The sequence below is a fragment of the Punica granatum genome, chromosome 2 (genome assembly GCF_007655135.1).
Source record: "Punica granatum isolate Tunisia-2019 chromosome 2, ASM765513v2, whole genome shotgun sequence".
NCBI classification, from domain to species: domain Eukaryota; kingdom Viridiplantae; phylum Streptophyta; class Magnoliopsida; order Myrtales; family Lythraceae; genus Punica; species Punica granatum.
The window spans coordinates 31,478,850-31,500,042 of NC_045128.1; the positions used below are offsets into that span (position 1 = coordinate 31,478,850).

The window sequence follows — 21,193 nt, forward strand, 5'->3', positions numbered from 1 at the left end:
TGGTTCAATACAAGCTGTTTTCGTTTAACCATTAATAATATAATGGAACTTTTAAATCAGAATCTATCAACAATCAGAGTCTATAATTGACGAAATTTACAACACACAGCATCTTCTCATTGTTATCATCATTATCATTTAATATTTACAATCTCGGGAAGATATGCTGTACTCACCTTCCCCAACAAGCATCCCAAAAGGAAAACAGCACATGTAAAACCAACGCTAAAACCGGAAAACTTTGGCAACGCCGTAAAGCGAGTGCTCGTGCAAAGTCATTCATGACCCGGGATCATGGCCTGGGATCGACCCCGACCGACTTGAGGGTCTCAACCTTTGGACGGTGGGCAAAGGCATCCTTCGATACAGGGTTGGGGATCACCGTGTCCCCCATATCGAATTCCTGGACGTGAGCGATCTTCCGGAAGAAGGACCTGGTCAGGAACCTCTCGGACTCGTCCGCTACCACCTCGGGCTCCATCACCTCAGGCAAGGTCTCCCGCCGCGACTTCTTCACGCGAACCGTCGGGGAGTGCCTGAGCTGCTGCATCGCAGTGTGTAGGCCCAACGACACCGATAGGAAAATCATTCCGATCGCCACGTACATGGGCACCGCGTCCCCAGTTCTCGCTGGGCTGGGCTTGGGGAGCGCTTCACCCCCGGCAGGAGCGAAGGCCTTCATTTTCGGAGCCGTCGAGGTCGCGAACGTAGCGCCGTTACCTTGCGGGGCCAGCCGCCTCGACAGGGAGCTCCACAGTCTCTGCAAAATAGTAAAGTGATACAAGTCATGCACTGATACTTTACTTGACACACAGGACTATAAAGAAGGCGGCTGAAAACGACACGTACCGATGACCGGAAAGCCATGCCAGACGTGGCGAGAGATCTTCGAAGGGTTTTCTGCAAGGGTTTGTGCTGAAGAAGAAGATAGCGATGATGATGGACTTTATAAAAAGCTTGGACTGAGACAGCAATGGAGGTTTGGAGAAGGTTCGGAGGGTTCTGGAGCCACGTAGCTGATTGGTGCTGTCCTCCCCACTGGCCCACGCCTGTCGATGCTAGATTGGCCAGCATCCTCGTGTGGAAGCCTCTTGAGTCTTGAGCCCTCCACGTCACTCCTCCCCTGCACTGTTTTGAGCGACGTAAGTGAACCAACATCGAATCGAGTCGAGTCGAGTCTAGCCGAGACGAACCGAATCGTGCCGGAGTAATTGGCAAATTCGGTCCACTGCCACCTTGAAGAGGTTGAATTCGAGCGTACATAAAACTAGTCCCTCCATTTCTCGAAGAGTTGACATAAATTTCTTTCCTATTTTCTTTTCATTTTTTTTCACCTGTACTTTATCTTATGCCCTCACTTGCAAATTTGATTTGTGTGCGAGTTGCCACAAGTGGATTCTTTTTGCTTGTTCTTTTCTTTTATATGTCCGTATATAAATCATGGGAAATTTTACTTTTGTAATTTCAAAAAATCGAATATTAAAAGTTATTTACTCTCTTATTTCTCAAGATATGTGCTTTTTGAGATTCGAATTTATATTTTTCTCCTTAAAAAAGTTTATTGTTTATCGTTTACTAATACTTTCTCAACACTTTTCTTTTCTAGGAAAAATGAGTGCAGGGCAAAGGTTAACCTATTGCTAAGCTTACCCTAATACTCAATGATTTTGATTTGCATCAGCGAGAGAAATTTGAATTCTTTCGGGAATTCCATTAAAAAAAATTCAATATTTTATATTTATTCGATAAAGGAAAATTGTAGGATTTATTTTTTTACTATAAATATAAATCATTTGTATATAGTCTAGATTAGAAGTTATAAGAGAAAAAAGTTTATTAATTGATTTTCTAGGTTCTATATCAATGAACTTGGACTAAAATAATTCATTGATTTTTCAGGTAACTTGAATTATATTTTTAATACAATTAATATTTCCAATTGATGATTGAATTGTTCAACCTTCCATTAAGTCTATTTGGTTTCGAAGCACACATTTTCCTGCACACTTATTTTCAAATTTATTCAGAATAAGAAATCGAAAAATTCCTTCTTCTTTTTTTTTTGTTTATGGAAATTTAACTGTTAGATCAAGAAATCAACCAGTGAAATTTCGATGGGCTGTATTACTCAAAATTTGGGCAAAAGGAAAAAAAAAGTGTAAAATTGTATATATCGTATCAAAGCGGAACTCAATTCAAATAGATGAGTATGATAGGCTGACAACCATTCTTAAAAAGAGATTTCACAACCGTTCTCGATCCAATAATTGAACGTTTTCTTTTTATTTAAAAATTTTATTTCTCCCAATCGATTTTTCATCCTTAAAAAGAGCATTAAAAATAATGGACAAATGTTAATTTTTAAGCCAATCGACACTTATTCTCTTTAATCAACGTATTTTCTCATCACATGCATTCTAATTGATCACTACTTATTGACGAGTAATACTCATCCGATAACTGAATTTGCCCACTAAAGAACCCCAAAATTTTAGCAATCAAAGTCTGTGCTGAGGCGTGGATCATCGTCCAACTGTTGAGCGGTACAACAGGCAGAAGATGGCGGCCTTTATGAATAATCAGTAGCCATCCGTAAGTTGCTCATACCGCATATGTCACATGCTACAAACGTTTTTACACACACAGTTATATTTTATCTGCCAGTGAGAGAGAAAATGCCATTATCCCTATCGTAATTATACCGTTACATCATAACATGTAATGGCAGGTGTTGCACTTGAGAGTCGAAAACCCATTTAATTTCATTTTTCATTCTGTTGAGATATATTGTTTCACATGAAAAATTTTAAAAAATAAAATAAATTGCACTGATAGTCCAAAAAATTTTGCAAATATTTCAATATGGTACAATTTTTTTTTTGCTACTTGATGGTACAAAATATTTCAGAATTGTTTCGGTATAATATAAATCGTCATCTCGCCATTGACGCTGTCAAGCTGTCCTTTACATGACTGTAAATTTTACACCATCATGTAACTTACGTAAAACATTTTGTACTATTAAGTTACAATTTCAAAACATTTTACACTATCATGTAACGTCTCACAAAAATCGATTTTGCACCATCAGCGTTGGCTTGACGGCGTTAATGGCGAGGTGACGGTTTGTACTATACCGAAACAACTTTGAAACATTTTGTATCATCAAGTAGCAAAAAAAACTTTTGTACCATATTGAAATATTTGTAAAACTTTTTGAGCCACCAATGTAATTTACCTAAAAAAAATCACAAATTTATATGAAGTTTGGGTCCAACAACCTATCAACTTAAACTTTTGAGTTGCAAATGGGTTCAAGTCTGTGTAGATCCAAGTGAGAATTTACATGGTATTGGAGTGGGTTATATTTCCACGCACTTGTATGGGCTCGCATCATGCCAGATTATGTTTCGAGACAGCCAAGAGTGCTCCTCATGTTAATTAGGCTTGAGATTGGTTCCGAGGTAACTAAAATGTGCACCTCTAGTTATGCCCGAGGGTGGAGCTCGAGGCTAATTTGGTATTTGTCCCCCCTTACTCGAGCACGAAAGAGAATGTCCGGCTCATGATCAGTTATTAAGGGCGGGTATTTAAGGTCACGTGACACGTGTTGGACCACACGTTGGCAGATATTGAGATATATTGTCCCATATAAAAAATTTGAGAAAGAAACCACAAGTTTATATGAAATTGAGTCCAGCAACCCATTACCTTAAACTTTTAAGTTGCAGATGAGTTCAAGTCTGTGTAGATCCAAGTGAGAATTTACATATTCATCGGTTGTTCAGCTTGACATTTGTTTGATCTACCACTCGCGATCGAATTGCCCCCTCCAATTCCCATATGTACTGTCAATGACTCAATGGGCATGGAGCATAGCATAGTTTTGTCACGATAAACGTACTACGGGGATACACTCGGTACCCCGATAATTAACTGTACTGTCATTGTGCAAAAAATCTCAAATGTCAATTCTGTTGCAGAATTTGCTCTCATGGGCCCTCCGCTGCTGCCAATGATGTTAGGGAACCATTGAACCCACTTGTGATGGACATTTTGATGTATTTTCAGTGTGCTCGTCGGCTGGCGTATTCGATCCGTGCTTTGTGTGCCTGGCTGATATCAACTCTTGTCGTGTGTCAAGAGTAAGATTTCGAATATGAATTTAGGACTTGTTTGATTTTAGGATATTATTTTAGAATCATAATTCTAACTTTAACTCTACCCACTACAAAACAAAATGACTCATACAAAGTCAAAGAGTGGACCCCATTTATACCACTTTTTTCCATAACAAAATAACATAACTCATACAAAGTCAAAGGATGGACTCTACTTATACTATTTTTTTTCAAAATTAAAATCTAATTTTAAAATTCTACTATGAAACCAACGCAACATTAGACTTTCAAAATAGAAGTCCATCAAGAATCAGACACCAGAAATAATTCAGAAAATTCGAAAATTTGTCCTCGTGCAGTGCAACGCTTTTGTGCATCTTCGGATCATCATTTTCCATTTAATGTGTACAACCTAGGGAAGTTGCTAAACTTAATCTTCCCCATATATATATATATATATATATATATAAAAGCATCAAAGAGGAAAGCAGTACATGATCGACTAAACCAGGCAGGAGACTTGCCGGACAAGAAAGCAATAGCGGATGCTCGTACGAATGATTCATGGCCTTGGGTCTACCCCAACCGACTTCAGTGTCTCGATCTTTGGGCGATGGGCGAAGGCGTCCTTCGATGCCTGGTTCGGGACCACTGTCTCTCCAGTGTCGAAATCCTGGATGTGGGCGACCTTCCGGAAGAAGGACTTGGTGAGGAACTTCTCCGACTCCTCTGCAACCACCTCAGGCTCCACCACTTCAGGCAAGGTCTCCCGCCGCGACTTCTTCACACGCACGCCCGGGGAGCACGAGAGCTGCTGCATCGCCGTGTGGATCCCAAACGAGAGCTGGAGGACAATCATCCCAATCGCCACGTATATGGGCACGGCCAACGCGTGCCCCATGGCACTCCGCTTGAGTCCCCCTTCGCCCGAAGCAGGAGGGAAGGTCTTCATCTTGGGAGCGGTCGAGGTCGCAAATGTAGTTGCGTTGCCGTGCGGGTTCAGCCGCCTCGAGAGGGAGCGCCACAGTTTCTGTACCACAGTCGAATGATACGGAAAAAACCAAAATCATGCATTGACAGTTTCAATTGTTGACATGCAAGAAGAATAATAGTAAAAAGACGACGACGGATGCCGAAACTCACCGTCGCCCGAAAGGCCATGGCAGACGTCTTCGAGTTTGTGTAATTAAGCAGTTGTACAGATGTGAATATGTGCGAGTGTCGAGGGATCTTCAAAGGGTATTCATGTAGAAGAAACTGACGATGTTAATGGGCCTTTTAAAAGCTTTGCAGAAAGGGAGCAATGGCGGTCGGGAGCCACGTGGCTGCTTGGTGTTTCTCAACGACCCACACCTGTCAATGCTGGAGTGAGTGCCACCATCCACGTGGAAGCCTCTTGAACCCTCCACGTCTCTGTTCCTCTCGACTGGTTCGATTGAGGTAACCGAACTGATCAAGCCAAGCAGGGCCGGGCGAGCCGAGTATTGAAAAGCTTAGTATCCTGCCACCTTCAAAAGGTCAAAAAAAATTCGAGGTTGACAATAGGGTTGATCACTGTTCGGGTTATGTCGATTTCTGGATAAAATTTCAGGGCATCGATTTCGTCGGTTAAGGAATTTCAAAACACGTTTCTAAGAACAGAGAGCGAATTTCAGAAAAAATGATCCGTATGGATATGATTTTTCTCGGTTCAGTTCTCGACTTACTCGAGGATTACAAAGTTAAAAACTAATCATCTACCAAAAAAACAAAAAAGATCATCATTAATGAAGTTAGAGAATTGCTTTCGGGACTAGAAACCTATCTCTTATACTTATTGTGAAGATTGGTTTGCTAGGGGGATCTCATATTTCCCACTAGGGCTGACTTTCTTGATTCACTTCCTAATGACCTAGGCCATCCTACATTAGGTGATTCAATTGGAATCCGTAACCATCTTTGTACGTTTTAATTTCTGTTCAGGCTTTAACCCCTTAATCCACTGAAAAAAATCATCTAACGGAAAAAAAAATCAACAAATAGGTTCCAACACACAATTAATACCAAAATTCATCATGAAATCCTAAAAATCAAATATACGTTACAAACTCAATATTCATATTGAAATCTTGGGCTTCAAAGATTGAGAGGGACAGGGAGTGACGAGGTGCATGAGATTCTGATCATTGATTAGAGAAGAAAACGATGGTTGGTTGGGCTTGGGGCGATGGTCTTATATATCAAATTAAATATATTGAGTAAACTCAGATCGGTTCAATTTTTAAACCCGTCCCATTATTGAAACCGAAAATCGGACAAGGAATCGAACCAAGAACCAAACCGTGCTAGAAGACCCGAATAATCGGGGTGGGGCGGCTCGGTTCCGCTCGTTTTCGGGTCAGCTTTTTGCATAGCAAGCGAAGCTCTACTTATTGATATTTCAGGAGATCGGAACTGGAGCAGCCGATTCGATAATATAATCTATTTACATATAAATATTGATCCAATCAATTATGAGCAGCAAATATGTAATATTTCAAATCAGGAAAATTTTTAGGTACCGCCACTGAATATTCAGTCAGACATATCCGTACAAAATATTTTCGTACTCAAACAATAATGTTTCGTACTTGTACGAAATAAAAGTGATGAGACAGTCACTGCATTACATCGTAGTCGACTGCGTGACTGCATCTATAGGTACAAGATGTTTTTGCACTCGAAAAACAATGCTTCGTATTTGTACGAAAAGTCTCAATACGTGCAATACAGTTGACTGTACTGTTCATGCAGTCGACTGCCTCGGCACTTCTTTTTTCATACGAGTAAAAACCATTATTGTCCGAGTACGAAAATATTTCGTACAGGCAGGCAGCGGATGAATCAATAGCCATTAAGGCACAAAGGCGACAACTCAAGAAAGAAGAGACTGCAATCCAAACTCTCCGAAGAATCAAATACCGAACGCACGAACCAGTTTATTCCCCCAAAAAAAAAAAAAGAGTCATTGCCATGAATCTTTTCTTTTTCCTTTTCCCATCTCAGTGCATACAATTCAAGACTAAAGACTTTCCCATCCAGTATAAGCTGCACAAAGAAACCCCACAAACCAAGAATATGTATATAAAAGGCTATTCACATGCTTCAAACCCACAGAGACACAAACCAAATTCTCCACACCAGAATCATCTCATTCCAGCAAGAACTCTCGGGTGAAATCGGGACTTGAAAGGAGATCAAAGGACTTCTTACTGATCGAGTCCTTCAAGATCGTGATCTCACCTTCCTTGATGTGTATGTCCTCATCGAGGGTGTCTATCCTCTTCCTCAGCATTTCAACCTCCGAGTTCAGGAGCATGTTCTTCTCCGAGAAGTCCTTCACCTTCTCCCACATCTTGTCCCTCTCCTCCATCACTTTGGGGAGGATCCCCCTGATGACATTCAGCTCCCTCTTCGAGTCTTGGAGGTCGCTCTGCAGACGGTTCATGCTCTCGTCCTTCTTTAGCATCTATTACAAGGGTGTCACGTGATTGATTCAATTTCCCATAAGGAACGGTTTTTCTCGTTGTTTATCAGAAAACAGATATAAGCTCAGCTTCTATGCTGGGAACCCAACACAGCAGCATATATAACCTTAAGCACCATATTCATCAAGAAAGTTAAAAAGTGAAAACTCTCAAATACAAAGTACCTGGAGTTCAAGCTCCCGCAATTTGTGGGTTACACAAGAGAGGCTGTCCAGAGCATTCTGAACTTCATATCTGAGGACATCGGTGCTTCTCACTGCTGTTGCCAATTCAGCACGCAGTTGTTCAACTTCCATCTCTTTAGAATAGAGCTTCTCTCTTAGCAGGCTTGTCACCAAGCTTTCCGCTTTAAGCTCTGACCTCAAAGCATCCTAAAACAGGTGGAAAGATCATCAAGTCACGATATTATACCAGCAAGAAAATGCATAGTGCATCATTATATTATCTGAGCTATTATATAATGCTAATTTTCACTCTTAAGACTTTTTAAGTAGCAAATTACCTCTGAAGTTTGATCATTTAGCTGCTGCTTTGTAGAAAGTGGTGTGACCTTCTCCTGAAGCAATCGTGAAATTGTTTGCAAACTTCTAGCCAGGCTCTCCATTCCACGCTTGAATCCTTGGATTTTAACATCAGACTCGATAATAAATTGTGAATCTAAACCGGATCTGCCAACATTTTCTATGCCCTGCTTGGTTTCTTCATGATAAGACTTCTCTTTGACAAGTGCCAATAGCTTCGAACACAAGTCAGTGGTCTCGTTTAAAAGTGATAACCCTTGACTTTGCAAGCAGCAAACTCGGGCCCAAAGTTCGTTGTCAAGCTGAAACATCGAATCCCGGGGATCTTTGCTGTTGCCCTTCAATCGGCTCAACAAGTTAATATTTTCATGCCGAAGTGACTCCGCTTCAAGCCTATGAGATTCCACTTCTTTTCGTAAGGCCAGTTCAACCCCAGTCAGCCTCATCTGCTCCATTCGCAGTTTTGCCACCTGCTTATCAACCTTTTCCAACTTGCCATCATCTTCACAGAATCCATCTCGAAGCCCTTCAATCGTCTTCTCCTGCTCATTTGCAGTCCTCAGTAATCTTGTAACCGATCTGTGCAACTCCTTGCATTCCTTCTCCTTCTCCTGGAAGTTTCTCTTAATACACTCTTCACTTTCCTCTGCAGCCTTGCATTTTTCTCGTAATTCTGAGAGATGCCTATGCAATTCTTCATTCTGCCATGTCGATTCCTCCACCTTCATACTCAGCTCCTTTATCTGTTGCTCAGAATATGTTATCAAGTTTCTGCTCTCTGCTTCCCTCTCACCAAAAGAAGAGACTTCCCTTTGGAGAGAAACATTCTGTTCTGCTAGTTCTCTCACCCGCTCGCGAAGCCTCTGCTCTTCAAACTGGTACTTCTCAAGCCTCGAAGACCAGCCATTTGACCTCCTATCAAGCTCCTTCTCCAAGCCTACTTGCAGTTCCTTCTTCTCTCTCTCCAGCCTCTGGAGCTGCAATTCCATTTCCACCTTCACCAGTCTAAGCTCTTCCTTAGCAGAAGCCCTTTCTGCTATTCTCGACTGTAACAGTTCCGAAATCTCAGTAGCCAAGCTCATCCGTTCCTCCGAAAGGCTCCTTATTGTATGAATCAGTGCTGAGACATCAAAACTCATCCCAAGTACGAATCGATCTCGTTCAAACTCTTCAGAGAGAAGGGCGACCTTCTCCTCAGCTACCTTGTACCTTCTTTGCAACTCGAAGTCCATCTCCTCATCTATTGCAGCACATTTGTGGTTGGGGACCTCGCAGCCTATTGTTTCATAGGGCTCATCCAATGGAGAGCTATTTCGAGTGGCTGCTTCTGAGGAGGAATCTTTATTCAAAGATCCACTGTAGATATCTTCTATTGTGATTGGAATGTCATGGTCGAATTCCTTTGAACTTGCTCTCGGGAAATCAGCAGTAGTCTGAGAGAGCCTCTCAATAACATTTTTTGCAAGCCTCCGAGGAGATTCATGGCCCAACCCACCCTCCACCCAATCTCTAGATGAGAAGTAGAGACGAGTGCCTTTAGATTCTCTAAATGAATGAGATCTTGGTCTAGTTTTAGCACTATCTACGGGTGAAGAGGGTGCTGTGAATTGAGCTCGAGGAGGACGATTCCCACTATCTTTTCCGGCTTGATTTCTCGTAATAATATTCTTCGGTCGGCTTCTATCCTGATTCTGCTCTCCATCAATATAACGGTCAATTATTTTGCTCGAGACATTGCTTGAGCAGTTCGAGGAATTCCCTGATGAGTCATTGTGGGACCTCGAAGACCGTTTGGTTCTTGATTGCTTCTCCGGAGTAATAATAACACGACTGCACAATAAAAACCGACATGGCATGACTTAGAGAAAATTTTGAAGCAGAGCATATCCAATATCAATAAAATGTTCATCGTCAAGCAGCTCACCATGAATTCTCGTGCGAGTTGCTCTGCTCAAAGCCTTCTTCAAAGAAGGAGGCAGAAGACAGTGAGAGGCTTCTCCTGAGACCTGACCCAGCATTCGAACTCTGACTATCAGATGAATGCTTTCGGGGCTGGCCTATGGGGCAGCTCAGTCCATTTTCAAACAGGTCCTCCTTATTAGTCTTCTCGGTCAATGGCTGGGTCGTGTTGCTGGATCCAGAAGATCGGAAAAAGAAAAGTTTCTTCATCTTTTGAATCCTTCAACTTAGATTCTCAAGCATGCTCTTAACACTTCTAGTTCTTCCTGTAATTGTGAGAATTCATGAGAAGATAGTCGAACAGTTTCAGCATAAACACGAGGCTTTTAGGCATTAAATAGAGCACAAAGTACACACGAGCACAGATCAGAAGAAATGCGCAAAGAATCTGACGATGGGAACCATCATGAGAGGCACCTGAAGTTCTATAAGAAAAGCTAGAGAAAAGAGTCTATATAAAAGGAGGAAAGGACACTTCATCCATTATATTACTCGCATGAATCATTTTCATATCAGAAAACCGAATCATGAACGCCGAAGGCAAAAGCCCAGGAAAGACTCTCCCAGAAATAAATGAGGACATTTATAACTCCATTCGAGATCCAACAGATATAACAGATTGGGCAAAGTACTGTCTTTTCATTTTACATTTTCTCATTCCCATTCGCCTCAGTATCACAAAGTTCCTCACTGAACTTGAAAACATTCATACCGATAAGGAAGATTACAATCAACCAGAACAAGCAGTGGGGAGTCAAAGAAATAGTTTATTCGAGCCCCATCCGAGAAATCCGATGCTCGAATAAGGAGACTACTACTTCAGCGTCTAACGGACTAGTGTCAAGTTTTATATTAGAAAAATGGCATCAACGGCATCCAAACACTTTCTTCTCATTTTTTTTCATTTTTTTTTAGTTGAGGATATATAAATAAAGCTTTAGCATCAGCAAGTGTCAGAGCTTCTGATTGAATCTTGGCCAAGATCCATCGAGGTAACGTGGCCCAAAAGTACCAAAATAACCCTGCCAATTCTTGAATTTCTTTAAACCCTAAAAACCCCCAAGGCACTGCCGATCACCATTACCTTTCCCCTGATTGATTAAAGAGCATAAACATTACTTCCAATCGACATCACGTTCCCCCAGGTTGATCGAGTATAACGAAGAAATGTATGGTTTTTGTCTCTTTTATCATAAATTCTTGGCCAAGAGAACGATCATTCAAAAAATTACGCTCAAAATTGATCAGGAAAAAGAACTGAGGAGGGAACACAGGACCACTCACAGTGTCCCCCTGCTCCGCCTTACTCTCCACCGGTCAAAAAGATTGTGCTGATCGGAGGGACTCCTACGATCTTTCTCGCAGGAAGCAGAGGAATGAGGGTTAGAGAAGAGGAAACGCTGAAGGATAATTCGATTGAATTTTCAAATTTCTAAAGTTAAGCAGGCAATCAAAGGAAAGTTCGAGAAAGGGGAAAGGTAATATCCGATACGAAAATGAGACGTTACGAACTTACCATATTGGCAGTTCACTGCGCAGACGCAGAGTCAGAGAGATGAAGAAGGGGTTCAATTCAATGAATTGAATTGAATTGAATGACAGAGAGATTCGAAAACGATCCAACTGAGTCTTTCCGAGTTTCCAGCGAGGATCGGGACCCGGAGCTGACAGTGTCAACGGCCGGCGGCGGAGGTCAAAAAGGCCCGAGGACCGCGCTGGGGGAGCGGAACCGGCGGCGGCTGAGGGGCGGCTTTGCTCTTCAATGGAGGGCGAGTGAAGAACGCGGAGGGGCAGTGGCGGAGAGAGAGAGAGAGAGTGGATTCGGTGAACAGAGAGGGGAAATGCAACGATGACAGTGAGAGTGTGAGAGAGCGGGGGGGGGGGGGGGGGGGGGCGAGAGATGGGCGGTCAGTGGTTTCGTTGGGGAGGGAGGGGCATTTTGGTCCATAAGGGGAAACTTTTAAAAATGTCTATACGCGGAAAAAGCGGAGCAGGAGCGGGCTGGTGGAGGCGGGATCTGGTGTGGCTGGGTGTAGGGGGTTGCATTGCTCTTGCCCAATGGCAACGGTGGAGGAGGGATTATCTGCTTTCCCATTATCAAGTTGCACCCAATAATTTGCTGGTGGTCTCCGATGGTCCTCGTACTACTTCATTATCTCAAAGTGCTTCCTGTAGTTTGCCTTTGCTGTAGAAATATGTTTCAAGGAAGTCCTTTGATCTTTTTGCGGTAAGCAAAAGCATGACGAGTTAAGTAAAAGAGGGTGTAGCACAGTGGTACACGCACTCGCCTGGTAACAACGAAATTTCGTGTTAAATATTTAGTGTGACTATTCCCCATCCATTTTATTAATTATTAATTTTTTTTATTTCATTGTATTAGGTTCACGACCATTCATTAAAAAAAAGAAGAAGAAGATTGGATAATGAAGATGGCATGGATGTGACCAAAGTGCCATGAAATTGACTTGCACGATACATTGGCACTCATATTTGATCAAAGTAGCTTCAGTTTTTTAAAGTGACGAATGGCAATAATTCCTCCAGAGAAATTCCTTGGTGATCTTTATTTATTTCATCATATGGTCAGCCTAATGGATGAATTAGATCGTAGCAAATGAATAAACGGGTATTAATGACGTCAGCCAGATTGTATTGTTATTTTTAGTGCTTATAACAATTCTATTAGTCATTCATCGCTATTTCATTTTGTAGTAAGATCATTTAAAAATTTCTCATTAATTTTTTTCACTTTTTATGTTAGTAGGACCATTTTATGACTCTGGGCTATGCTTTCACCAATAAGAGATGTATTGCACCATCCAAGTTGTTTGTGCTCCTAATCCTTCGACATCCATGCAAGGGGTAAAAGTGTAACCTGGACTTGATAATCGCATTTTTCTTAGGCAAGCCAAACACTTGCAAGTTTTTTTTTTTTTTTTTGCTTATTTTGTATTCAATTATTATTAAAGGATCCAATTAAATTTTAGCAGTTCCGAACAATAATTTTTAACTTGTTATGAAATTAGTAATTTTTACTTTTTAGTAATTTTGCTTTAATACATTTCATCCACAAACTCCCAAATCAAAAGCCATAACCACCAATTAATAGTGATTTGGCTTGAATAATTGAGGTAAATCATTCATAGTAGATTCAAGTCTTCTAATTCCGGTATCCCTAAACAATGAAATTACCTTTTTACACCGGGAAACAAAATATGAAGAAACAACATGCGTGCCTTTTTCCTATATAGGAAGAAATTTGGGACCCAAATACCTCAAAAGTCACCCCTCTTTTGGCACAAAGTTGAAAATTCCATATGCATTTCAGGCAACAGCCTGTCGGGCAGTCCGACGAATGGTAAATTTTTGGTAAAAATCATAATCAATTTTCTCAAGATTAATTGCATAAAACTAAATATAAAACTTTTTTTTATTATTATAAAAGAGGAAATAACAAAGAAGAAAAAAAACATAATTTATATGTCTCCTACCGCCATCATCGTACCATGGCTGAAAGCAGAACACACCCAACCTCGACCGCGCGTTGAACTCTCTCTCTCTCTCTCTCTCTCTCTCTCTCTATCCTTATACGTATACGTATACAGATACGTATTGCGCGCTCGAAATCAATCTACCACTGCTGCGTCTTTGTCGTCGTCTTCTTCTTCGTTTCCCTTTTGTTACCTTCCATTGATCCCTGAAGTCTCTTCTTGTTTGTTGTTCTTCTTTGTTTCTTTTCGATTCGTTGAATAATTATTTTCCCGCTAGCTAGGGTTCTTGCTGGTTAAACCTTGTACCCCGATTCGTATCTGTAATTCATTCCCTGATTCGAAGCCTCCTTTTTCCTGACCCAAATTCGCCGGTCGATCCCTTGACTCGGCTCCGATTAGCTCGATCGAGCAGCGTTTTCTTCCAAGGTTAGACTTCTGAACAAATTCAATTGGGGTTTGTTGTTAATTTTGTTTTCAATCGGTTGTTGTTCTTCGCCGGTGCTGAATGTAGAGGTTTGGTTCTGGTGCAGGAGGATGCTCATGAATTGATGAATCAAGCAATGAATACAGAGACATTAATAGCTCCAACAGGGACAACTTCGAAAGAGGTAAAATTATCAAATGCTCTCTCTCGTCGTCCCCCTTTTGGATGGCCAAATTCGGAATCCTTGGATTTGCTTTAACTTCTGTTTTTTCTTATCTGATTGCATTTCAACAGTAGATTAGAAATTATTGTATAGGAATTAAGTTACATTGTCGGTATGGTAATGATTTGCATTCCGTAATTCTTTCTTGCCGAAATTCTTTGAGTTGACCTATGCCCCATGGCTTAGATGCAGATATAGGTTCTTGGTCGATTTTGGAAAAAAATTTGTTCTTCTTCTCCTGAGAATCAAAATATGTCCACTCGAGGTTTTGTTAGTTGTTCTCCTGAGAATCAAAATATATCCACCCGAGGTTTGTTAGAAGTCAAGTAGTCCAGTAATGATATCAGTCAAGCTGTTAGCTTCATCATGTTCACCCGGATCTTCTTGGAAGTACATGAAATAGGGCTACTTTTGTCTCTTTAAGTGAGGAAATATCTTTTATTCATATGATTGTAAGTTTGAGACCTGGATTATTAACAGCTCTTGCACCCATTTTGTTTCAGGGACAAACTTTTGTTGATCATAATCATGGGCAATCATCATATGTTCCTCCCTCAATTGGTTCTGAGGCTCCACCATGGACTATGCATAGAGTGGATAATAATTCCACTCAGAATGCATTTCCACAGAATTCTACCTACAGTTATCAGCAGAATGCACAACCACCTACTGCTGAAGGAATGAATGGCACACCTGCAACTGCAAGTTCATCGAGTTTGGCTTCAACAAATGTACCCCAAGGTTATAGTGGCTATGCGACATACCAGAACTCCACTACTGACTCATATGGGTATGGAACTACTGGATATACGAGTTACTATAGCGGCTATCAGCAGCAGACTAGTCATTCATACTCTCAGCCTGTCGCAGCATATCCAAACACAGGTCATCCTTATCAGCCTATTTCCTCATTTCAGAATACAGGGTCTTATGCTGCGCCTGCAAATTATTCAAGCACTTACTACAATCCTGGTGATTATCAGACATCTGCTGGATATCCAACTACAAATTACAGTACTCAGAGTACCACTCAATGGAATGAGGGGAATTATGCAAATTATAGCAGTTACCAGTATTCAGGCTACCCTCCAACTTCAACTGGCACTTATACTCCTGTCAGTGCAACTGCAGCGCCAGTGCATTATCAGCCACAGAATACTCAATATTATGGAAAGAACCATACAGAAGTAACCTGTGCTCCTGGTACTGAAAACCTTTCTGTTGCTACTACAACTAAGTTGGACTGTCCTATTCCTGGGGTTCCCGGGGTTACAGGGGGCTATTCAACTACAATTAGCCAGCCACAACAGCCCCAACAGCCCCAACAGCCTCAACAGCCCTCTGCCGCACCTTGGAGGCCAGAGGCTGCTTCGTTACAAATGCCTCCTCAGCAGGTTTGAAGTTCTATTTCATACGACACTAGGATGAGAAATTGAATTTTTGAGTTCTACCTTTACTACTGCTTTAGTGGGGGGACAAGGGTTGTCGAGGTGAAGTTGTTGGAAGGGCTAGAGTTACCTGCTATAAATAAAACCAATATGATTAAGTCCATGGATTTTTTTTTTTTTGAAATCACCAACACAAAAAACACATTTATTTTAATTAGACCAAACGTTATGGGCTAGTCTGGGATTTATATGGGGGGTACTAGAATGTAATTTTCTTAAAACTGTATTTTCACCAGCACAGAACTGTATATTTGTATATACATTCAAACCTTGGATCTTATTGTGTCAATAAGGCCAAACATTATGGGCTGGTCCGGCTTTATTTGGGAAAATCATCAGCTGTTAAAGGAATCACGTGTTTCCTGTGTGAAAGTTATAAAGCCCCAATTTAGAAAGTCGGAAGTTTTCTTAAAACTGCAGATGACGTTATTCTTGTATTAACTGGTCACTGATAATTGAGTGAAATTTATTTCCAGTTAGATTAATTGCTGTATATTGACATATTGTGTAATTTTGGTTGGTATCCAGCCCAGTACAGTGGCCAGTGCTGCTCATGACGGTTACTGGAATTATGGTACCTCTGGCTTTCAAAACCAGCAGTCGGCTGTTGGACAACCTGAAGCTTACCAGCCTTTTGATTCAAGATCTGCATATGCTAGCTTTCAGGATCCTCAAAACAATTCCGGTCCGCCTGGAACCAACTTGCAATATCCTACTGTTCATCAGGTTCCCCAAAGTAATCCATTTCCCAATACCCACCAGACTTCTCCATCTTTAGATTCGCGAAGAGTAGGAAAATTCCAGATCCAGACAAATCCTAGAATTGTTTCTAACTTGGGTGTGGGTTTAGCGAAAACTGATAAGGCTGGCTCTGGGACCAGTGCAGCAACAAAACCTGCATATATCAGTGTTTCTTTGCCAAATTCAAATGATAAAGTGTTGTCCAATGATGCCTCTGATTCTGCACTTAAGGTGAGTTTCCTGCTACTTTACATTCCCTTTTTTGTTTTTTTTTTGGGGGTAAATGGGGCATAACGTTGATCAAATATAACCCATTACATCAAGGTGAGATTCCTTCGCTTGTTTGCATTCATCTAAATGAAAGATTGGCACTGCAATTATGTGATCTTACATATATATGTTATGCAGTGAGAAGGGAGGTGCAAATGATAAGGTGCCTTTATTCTTTGAATCAGCATTATGCATTCCTAGCCACAGTGGCATTTATTTAGTCTAAAACTTTATGTTCATGATGGGGAGGTAGAACCCTCTCCGAATGGCCATTTGGTGACAGGACAAATAAATGATTGACTTGAAACACACTGGGCTCCCTTCTGTTGCCTTTCCATGACAAAACTAATTATTTCTAGGAATGCTGTCTCTGTAAATTCGAGCTGCCTATTTACTGTTTACTTCAATAACATCATCTTCCACTGAGGCGTGCTTGTGATGCATAACACCCCATAGTAAATTTGAAATGAGATTGAACATGCAAGATCCATTATTTTGCCACCAACCAAAGGATGGGATCAATGTGATAAGATTGCGGTGCCTTTTTTCATGATTTATGCACCTGTTAATTGCAAAAATAGAATTATTTTTATGCAAATATAGTTTTTTGTACGTAGTCTGGTGCTTTTCCGAAGTCGTTGCGTGGGTATGTTGAGAGGGCTCTTGCTCGCTGTAAAGATGATGCACAGCTAAATGCTTGCCAAGCAGTTATGAAAGAGGTCAGTCTAATTGAGACATTTCATGGTGGTTTAGTTTTCTACTCACTTCATATGTCGGTTGAAACTATTTTTCACTGGGTTCTTTAAATTAGAGGGTCAGATGCTCCTTTTTTCATATTTTAGGTTTACGTGATGGTAAACAGTAATCTTGTTTTTTATTGTTAAAATCCTTTAAAATTGCTTCTTACTTTCTTCTTCCCCACTTTCCCTCTGTGGAAGGCACTATCTCGAATGCATTTGCAGCTGTAGTTCTTTTCTGATGCTTTTGAAATTCATCTTGATCTCTGTCTTTTGGCCTTACTGGGATTCTCTTTGGTTCTGTTCAACTTATCAGATTGTTTACTTAGTGTTTCTATGTTCTTTCTTTCTACAGATGATTACTAGTGCAACTGCTGACGGTACTCTGTATACACGAGATTGGGATACTGAGCCTCTTTTCCCACTTCCCAGTGTGGATGGAGATAGTAAGGGGTATGTTTATGCTAGTTATGGTCTGAGTTGCACATTCTATCTTCCTTTGATTTTAACAGCCTGGCTGATATTTTCAAACATTTGAACTGATATCAATTGGAGTTGAAATTTTTAGCTTGATATTGAGAAAGCTTCTGTCAGGACTGTAATTTTGCATTTTGTTACCTAATTTTGCAGTCGGTTACTCTTTAGAGCATTTCTTGGTTATCCGACCTTTTTTTCTCCTGCTGCAGGGTACAATTTCCAGCTCCGGGATCAACATTCAAAAGAAGTCCAACCAGACGCATCAAGAGCAGGTGGGAGCCCTTACCTGAGGAGAAGCCGCAGGCTAAATTAGCTCCCGTAAAATACGGTGGATGGGTGCAGGCCAATCAAAGAGAAAGAAAGGTAAAATATGTTGTCCCTTCAAAATGATATTAGTCATTGAAGCCCTTTCTGGAGGGGAAAAATACTGAAAGTTGTTTACCTTATCTATGACATGTGCAGCCTTTCATTTTTAATTCTGAAAGAAAGGAGGACAGAGCAAATAGCATGAAGTTTTCTAGCGTGGACCAGAATGCTCCCAAGTTTCAGAGACCATTCAAGAGGCAGCGTCTCGTTGATAAGCCAACTGCTGTGGAGAACGGTGATGCGTCAAGTGATAGTGACAAGGAACAAGCGCGCTATTCTGGTGCTATCTCAATGGCAAATACCCCAGAGGAAAGAAAGAGACGGGAAAGTCGGTCCAAGCGCTTTGAGAAGGGACAAGGTAATCGGGCAGAATTTAATCATCATTATAAACCAAAAGGTGCTGGAGCAGCAAATTTGTATGTTAGAAGGGCCAGTGCCATGGTGATCAGTAAGAACTTGGATAATGGGGGCTCTGAGGCTGTTGAAGACATTGACTGGGATGCCCTTACTGTTAAGGGGACCTGTCAGGAAATTGAGAAACGTTACTTGCGCCTTACCTCTGCCCCTGATCCGGCCACTGTAAGTCTTCCATTGCCAGTTGCAAATACTTAAAGGAATGATGGTCTTGCAACAGGGGATGACTGTTTCTCTTTGTTCAAAATCCTTTTTTCGCAGGTGAGGCCAGAAGAAGTTCTTGAAAAGGCTCTTGCTATTGTTCAAAGCTCGCAGAAGAATTATCTTTACAAATGTGATCAGCTGAAATCGATTCGCCAGGATCTAACTGTTCAACGAATTCGCAATCAGCTCACTGTCAAGGTACTTCACCCTATGCTTCCCTCGCAGATAAGATCTTCAACATATCTAATCTTAGTTTCTTCTCAACTTGGAAAAAGTGGTTGCATTTTTGCTTCAATGAAATACTTGTGCCATTGTTCTCTTTTTATTTGGCCACTTATACTCGTAGAATATTGTTTTTGCTGGAGTAATTTTTTCCCTTTATTTGCCTCTTAAACTGCTCGATATTCATTTAATTTTCACTTTACCTTTGGGTGAAATGCAGGTATATGAAACGCATGCCCGATTAGCCCTCGAATTTGGAGACTTACCTGAGTACAATCAGGTTGGTGACCTTATTCTGAGATTTTTGAGTTGCAGCTTTTCTTTATCTATCTAGAATTAAATAGACAAATATCTGAGGTTTATGTATTCTTATTGTATTTTTTATATTCACTGTCCAGTGCCAATCGCAATTGAAGACCCTCTATGCTGAAGGAATTGAGGGCTGCCGTATGGAGTTCTCTGCTTACGGCTTACTTTGTATGATTTTGCACTCTAATAATAACAGAGACCTATTGTCGTTGATGTCAAGGTTAGCACTGACCTCCATATACTGAGTAGTATATGCTCTACGAGTCTTCAACTTTCCACATACTTGACTAGGATGGATCAAATTGGTGAATTCATTGACTCATTTTTTGGTAGATTGCCAAGTGAGGCGACAGAGGATGAGGCTGTAAAGCATGCTCTTGCGGTTCGGGCAGCTGTCACTTCTGGGAATTACACAATGTTTTTCAAACTACACAAAAAAGCACCTAATCTAAATTCCTGCCTTATGAGTATGTGTATATTCTCTTGAATATCTTTACTTGAACTAGACATATCATGGAAACGGATCCCCAGGTAACAAAATCATTTTAATGTGTGCAGATCTGTATGTGGAAAAGATGCGGTATAAGGCTGTGAGCTGTATGTCGAAATCGTATCGCCCCACTGTCCCAGTTTCTTACATCGCTCAGGTTTTGGGCTTTGCAAGTGCTTTATTTGCCAACGATGAAAATGAAGGGAGGGAGACGGATGGGTTAGAAGAGTGTATGGATTGGTTGAAAGCTCATGGTGCTTGCCTTGTTACTGATAACAATGGAGAGATGCAGCTCGATGCTAAGGTAATGCTTGAACCCCATATCGTCTATTAGGTTCTATTTGGTTTTTCTGGCTAGTGATCTTCCTTTTCCGATTGGTCGTTACCCCTGAAAAAGCTCACCTTCAGTTTTTACCTTTGAAAAAGCACGCCTTCAATTTCCATTTCTAATAAAGCAAAATCTTTCCTTTATTCTGTGAGCTCGAAGAACCTGATAATGTGTATTTATTAGTCTCTTTTTCCTGTCTACAATGGGATAACATGCGATTCTCCACAGGCGTCGTCGTCTAGCCTCTACATACCTGAGCCCGAAGATGCTGTGGCTCATGGAGACGCTAATCTTGCTGTCAACGATTTTCTAGCTCGGGCATCCTTATAGCGTGAAAGCCTGCTTGTTGTCAGATTAAAGCTTGGAGAGTTACCGAGTCCGCAGGAGGCAGCAAATTTTTTTTGAGAGCAACTCAGAGTTTGAAGAATGCCCGAGCTCCCGGGTCTTACCTAGGAGGGATAGGTTTCTGATGTAGCGAGTTATGTGACAGCAGAACGTGAACTAGGAGTACGGGATTCGCCACGCATCCAAAAGAAAAGGAGGATAACGGGCTTCGTGACTGTCCCTTGGGGGAGCTTGGGCCTGAATCGGAAGCTGGCATTTTTTAGCAGTTGATACGCAGGAGTTGGTCCTGTATCATTACTAGAATGTTCAGTGCAATTCATGTATAGAACCTGGAAAGGAATGATAGGGGAATTACACATTGTACTGATTGCCTGGTCGTAAATTTAAGGATGTCGATGTAATAGCGATAATCCCCTATCATTTCTTGGTCATCTTTCAATGTAGTCAGGTCACGAGTAATAACAGGAGCTTTATGGTTGGGTTCTCTGGAACTTGCTCGATTTTCTGTAGTCTTGAGAACTCAGCAAGTACGGAAACCGCTCCATGGAAACGAACTTTCCGAAATGAAAGGTACTATGGTTTAGAAAAAAAGATGAT

General features: G+C 41.1%; 4 protein-coding genes across 6 annotated transcripts; 1 reads left to right on the forward strand and 3 right to left on the reverse strand.

The window, feature by feature from the left end:
• Positions 1 to 86: 86 nt before the first annotated feature.
• LOC116194935 lies at positions 87 to 1,296 on the reverse strand. Its single transcript, XM_031523862.1, has 3 exons — positions 1,194 to 1,296; positions 850 to 1,128; positions 87 to 760 (listed from the first exon to the last, which is right to left on the reverse strand). Exons 1-3 carry the CDS (start codon positions 1,278 to 1,280, stop codon positions 293 to 295), a joined length of 834 nt encoding a protein of 277 aa, XP_031379722.1. The 5' UTR covers positions 1,281 to 1,296; the 3' UTR covers positions 87 to 292.
• A 3,149-nt stretch (positions 1,297 to 4,445) lies between these two features.
• On the reverse strand, positions 4,446 to 5,390 carry LOC116194936. Its single transcript, XM_031523863.1, has 2 exons — positions 5,265 to 5,390; positions 4,446 to 5,151 (listed from the first exon to the last, which is right to left on the reverse strand). The coding sequence occupies exons 1-2, from the start codon at positions 5,280 to 5,282 to the stop codon at positions 4,684 to 4,686; spliced, it is 486 nt and encodes a 161-aa protein (XP_031379723.1). The 5' UTR covers positions 5,283 to 5,390; the 3' UTR covers positions 4,446 to 4,683.
• A 1,624-nt stretch (positions 5,391 to 7,014) lies between these two features.
• Positions 7,015 to 11,980, reverse strand: LOC116194937 (golgin subfamily B member 1-like). 2 transcript variants are annotated; one of them, XM_031523864.1, is made up of 6 exons: positions 11,624 to 11,980; positions 11,392 to 11,461; positions 10,073 to 10,373; positions 8,130 to 9,978; positions 7,792 to 7,998; positions 7,015 to 7,608 (listed from the first exon to the last, which is right to left on the reverse strand). In XM_031523864.1, the coding sequence occupies exons 3-6, from the start codon at positions 10,315 to 10,317 to the stop codon at positions 7,291 to 7,293; spliced, it is 2,619 nt and encodes an 872-aa protein (XP_031379724.1). In that variant the 5' UTR covers positions 10,318 to 10,373; positions 11,392 to 11,461; positions 11,624 to 11,980; the 3' UTR covers positions 7,015 to 7,290. The 2 variants fall into 2 exon arrangements, with proteins under 2 accessions (XP_031379724.1, XP_031379725.1); XM_031523865.1 differs by lacking the exon at positions 11,392 to 11,461.
• Positions 11,981 to 13,604: 1,624 nt separating this feature from the next.
• On the forward strand, positions 13,605 to 21,087 carry LOC116194938 (SAC3 family protein A). 2 transcript variants are annotated; one of them, XM_031523867.1, is made up of 15 exons: positions 13,606 to 14,024; positions 14,129 to 14,206; positions 14,749 to 15,130; positions 15,229 to 15,639; positions 16,222 to 16,665; positions 17,322 to 17,423; positions 17,797 to 17,894; positions 18,128 to 18,281; positions 18,381 to 18,863; positions 18,960 to 19,100; positions 19,345 to 19,404; positions 19,523 to 19,653; positions 19,767 to 19,900; positions 19,992 to 20,227; positions 20,480 to 21,087. In XM_031523867.1, exons 3-15 carry the CDS (start codon positions 14,930 to 14,932, stop codon positions 20,579 to 20,581), a joined length of 2,697 nt encoding a protein of 898 aa, XP_031379727.1. In that variant the 5' UTR covers positions 13,606 to 14,024; positions 14,129 to 14,206; positions 14,749 to 14,929; the 3' UTR covers positions 20,582 to 21,087. The 2 variants fall into 2 exon arrangements, with proteins under 2 accessions (XP_031379726.1, XP_031379727.1); XM_031523866.1 differs by having other exon boundaries at positions 13,605 to 14,024; positions 14,749 to 15,639.
• Positions 21,088 to 21,193: the final 106 nt, after the last annotated feature.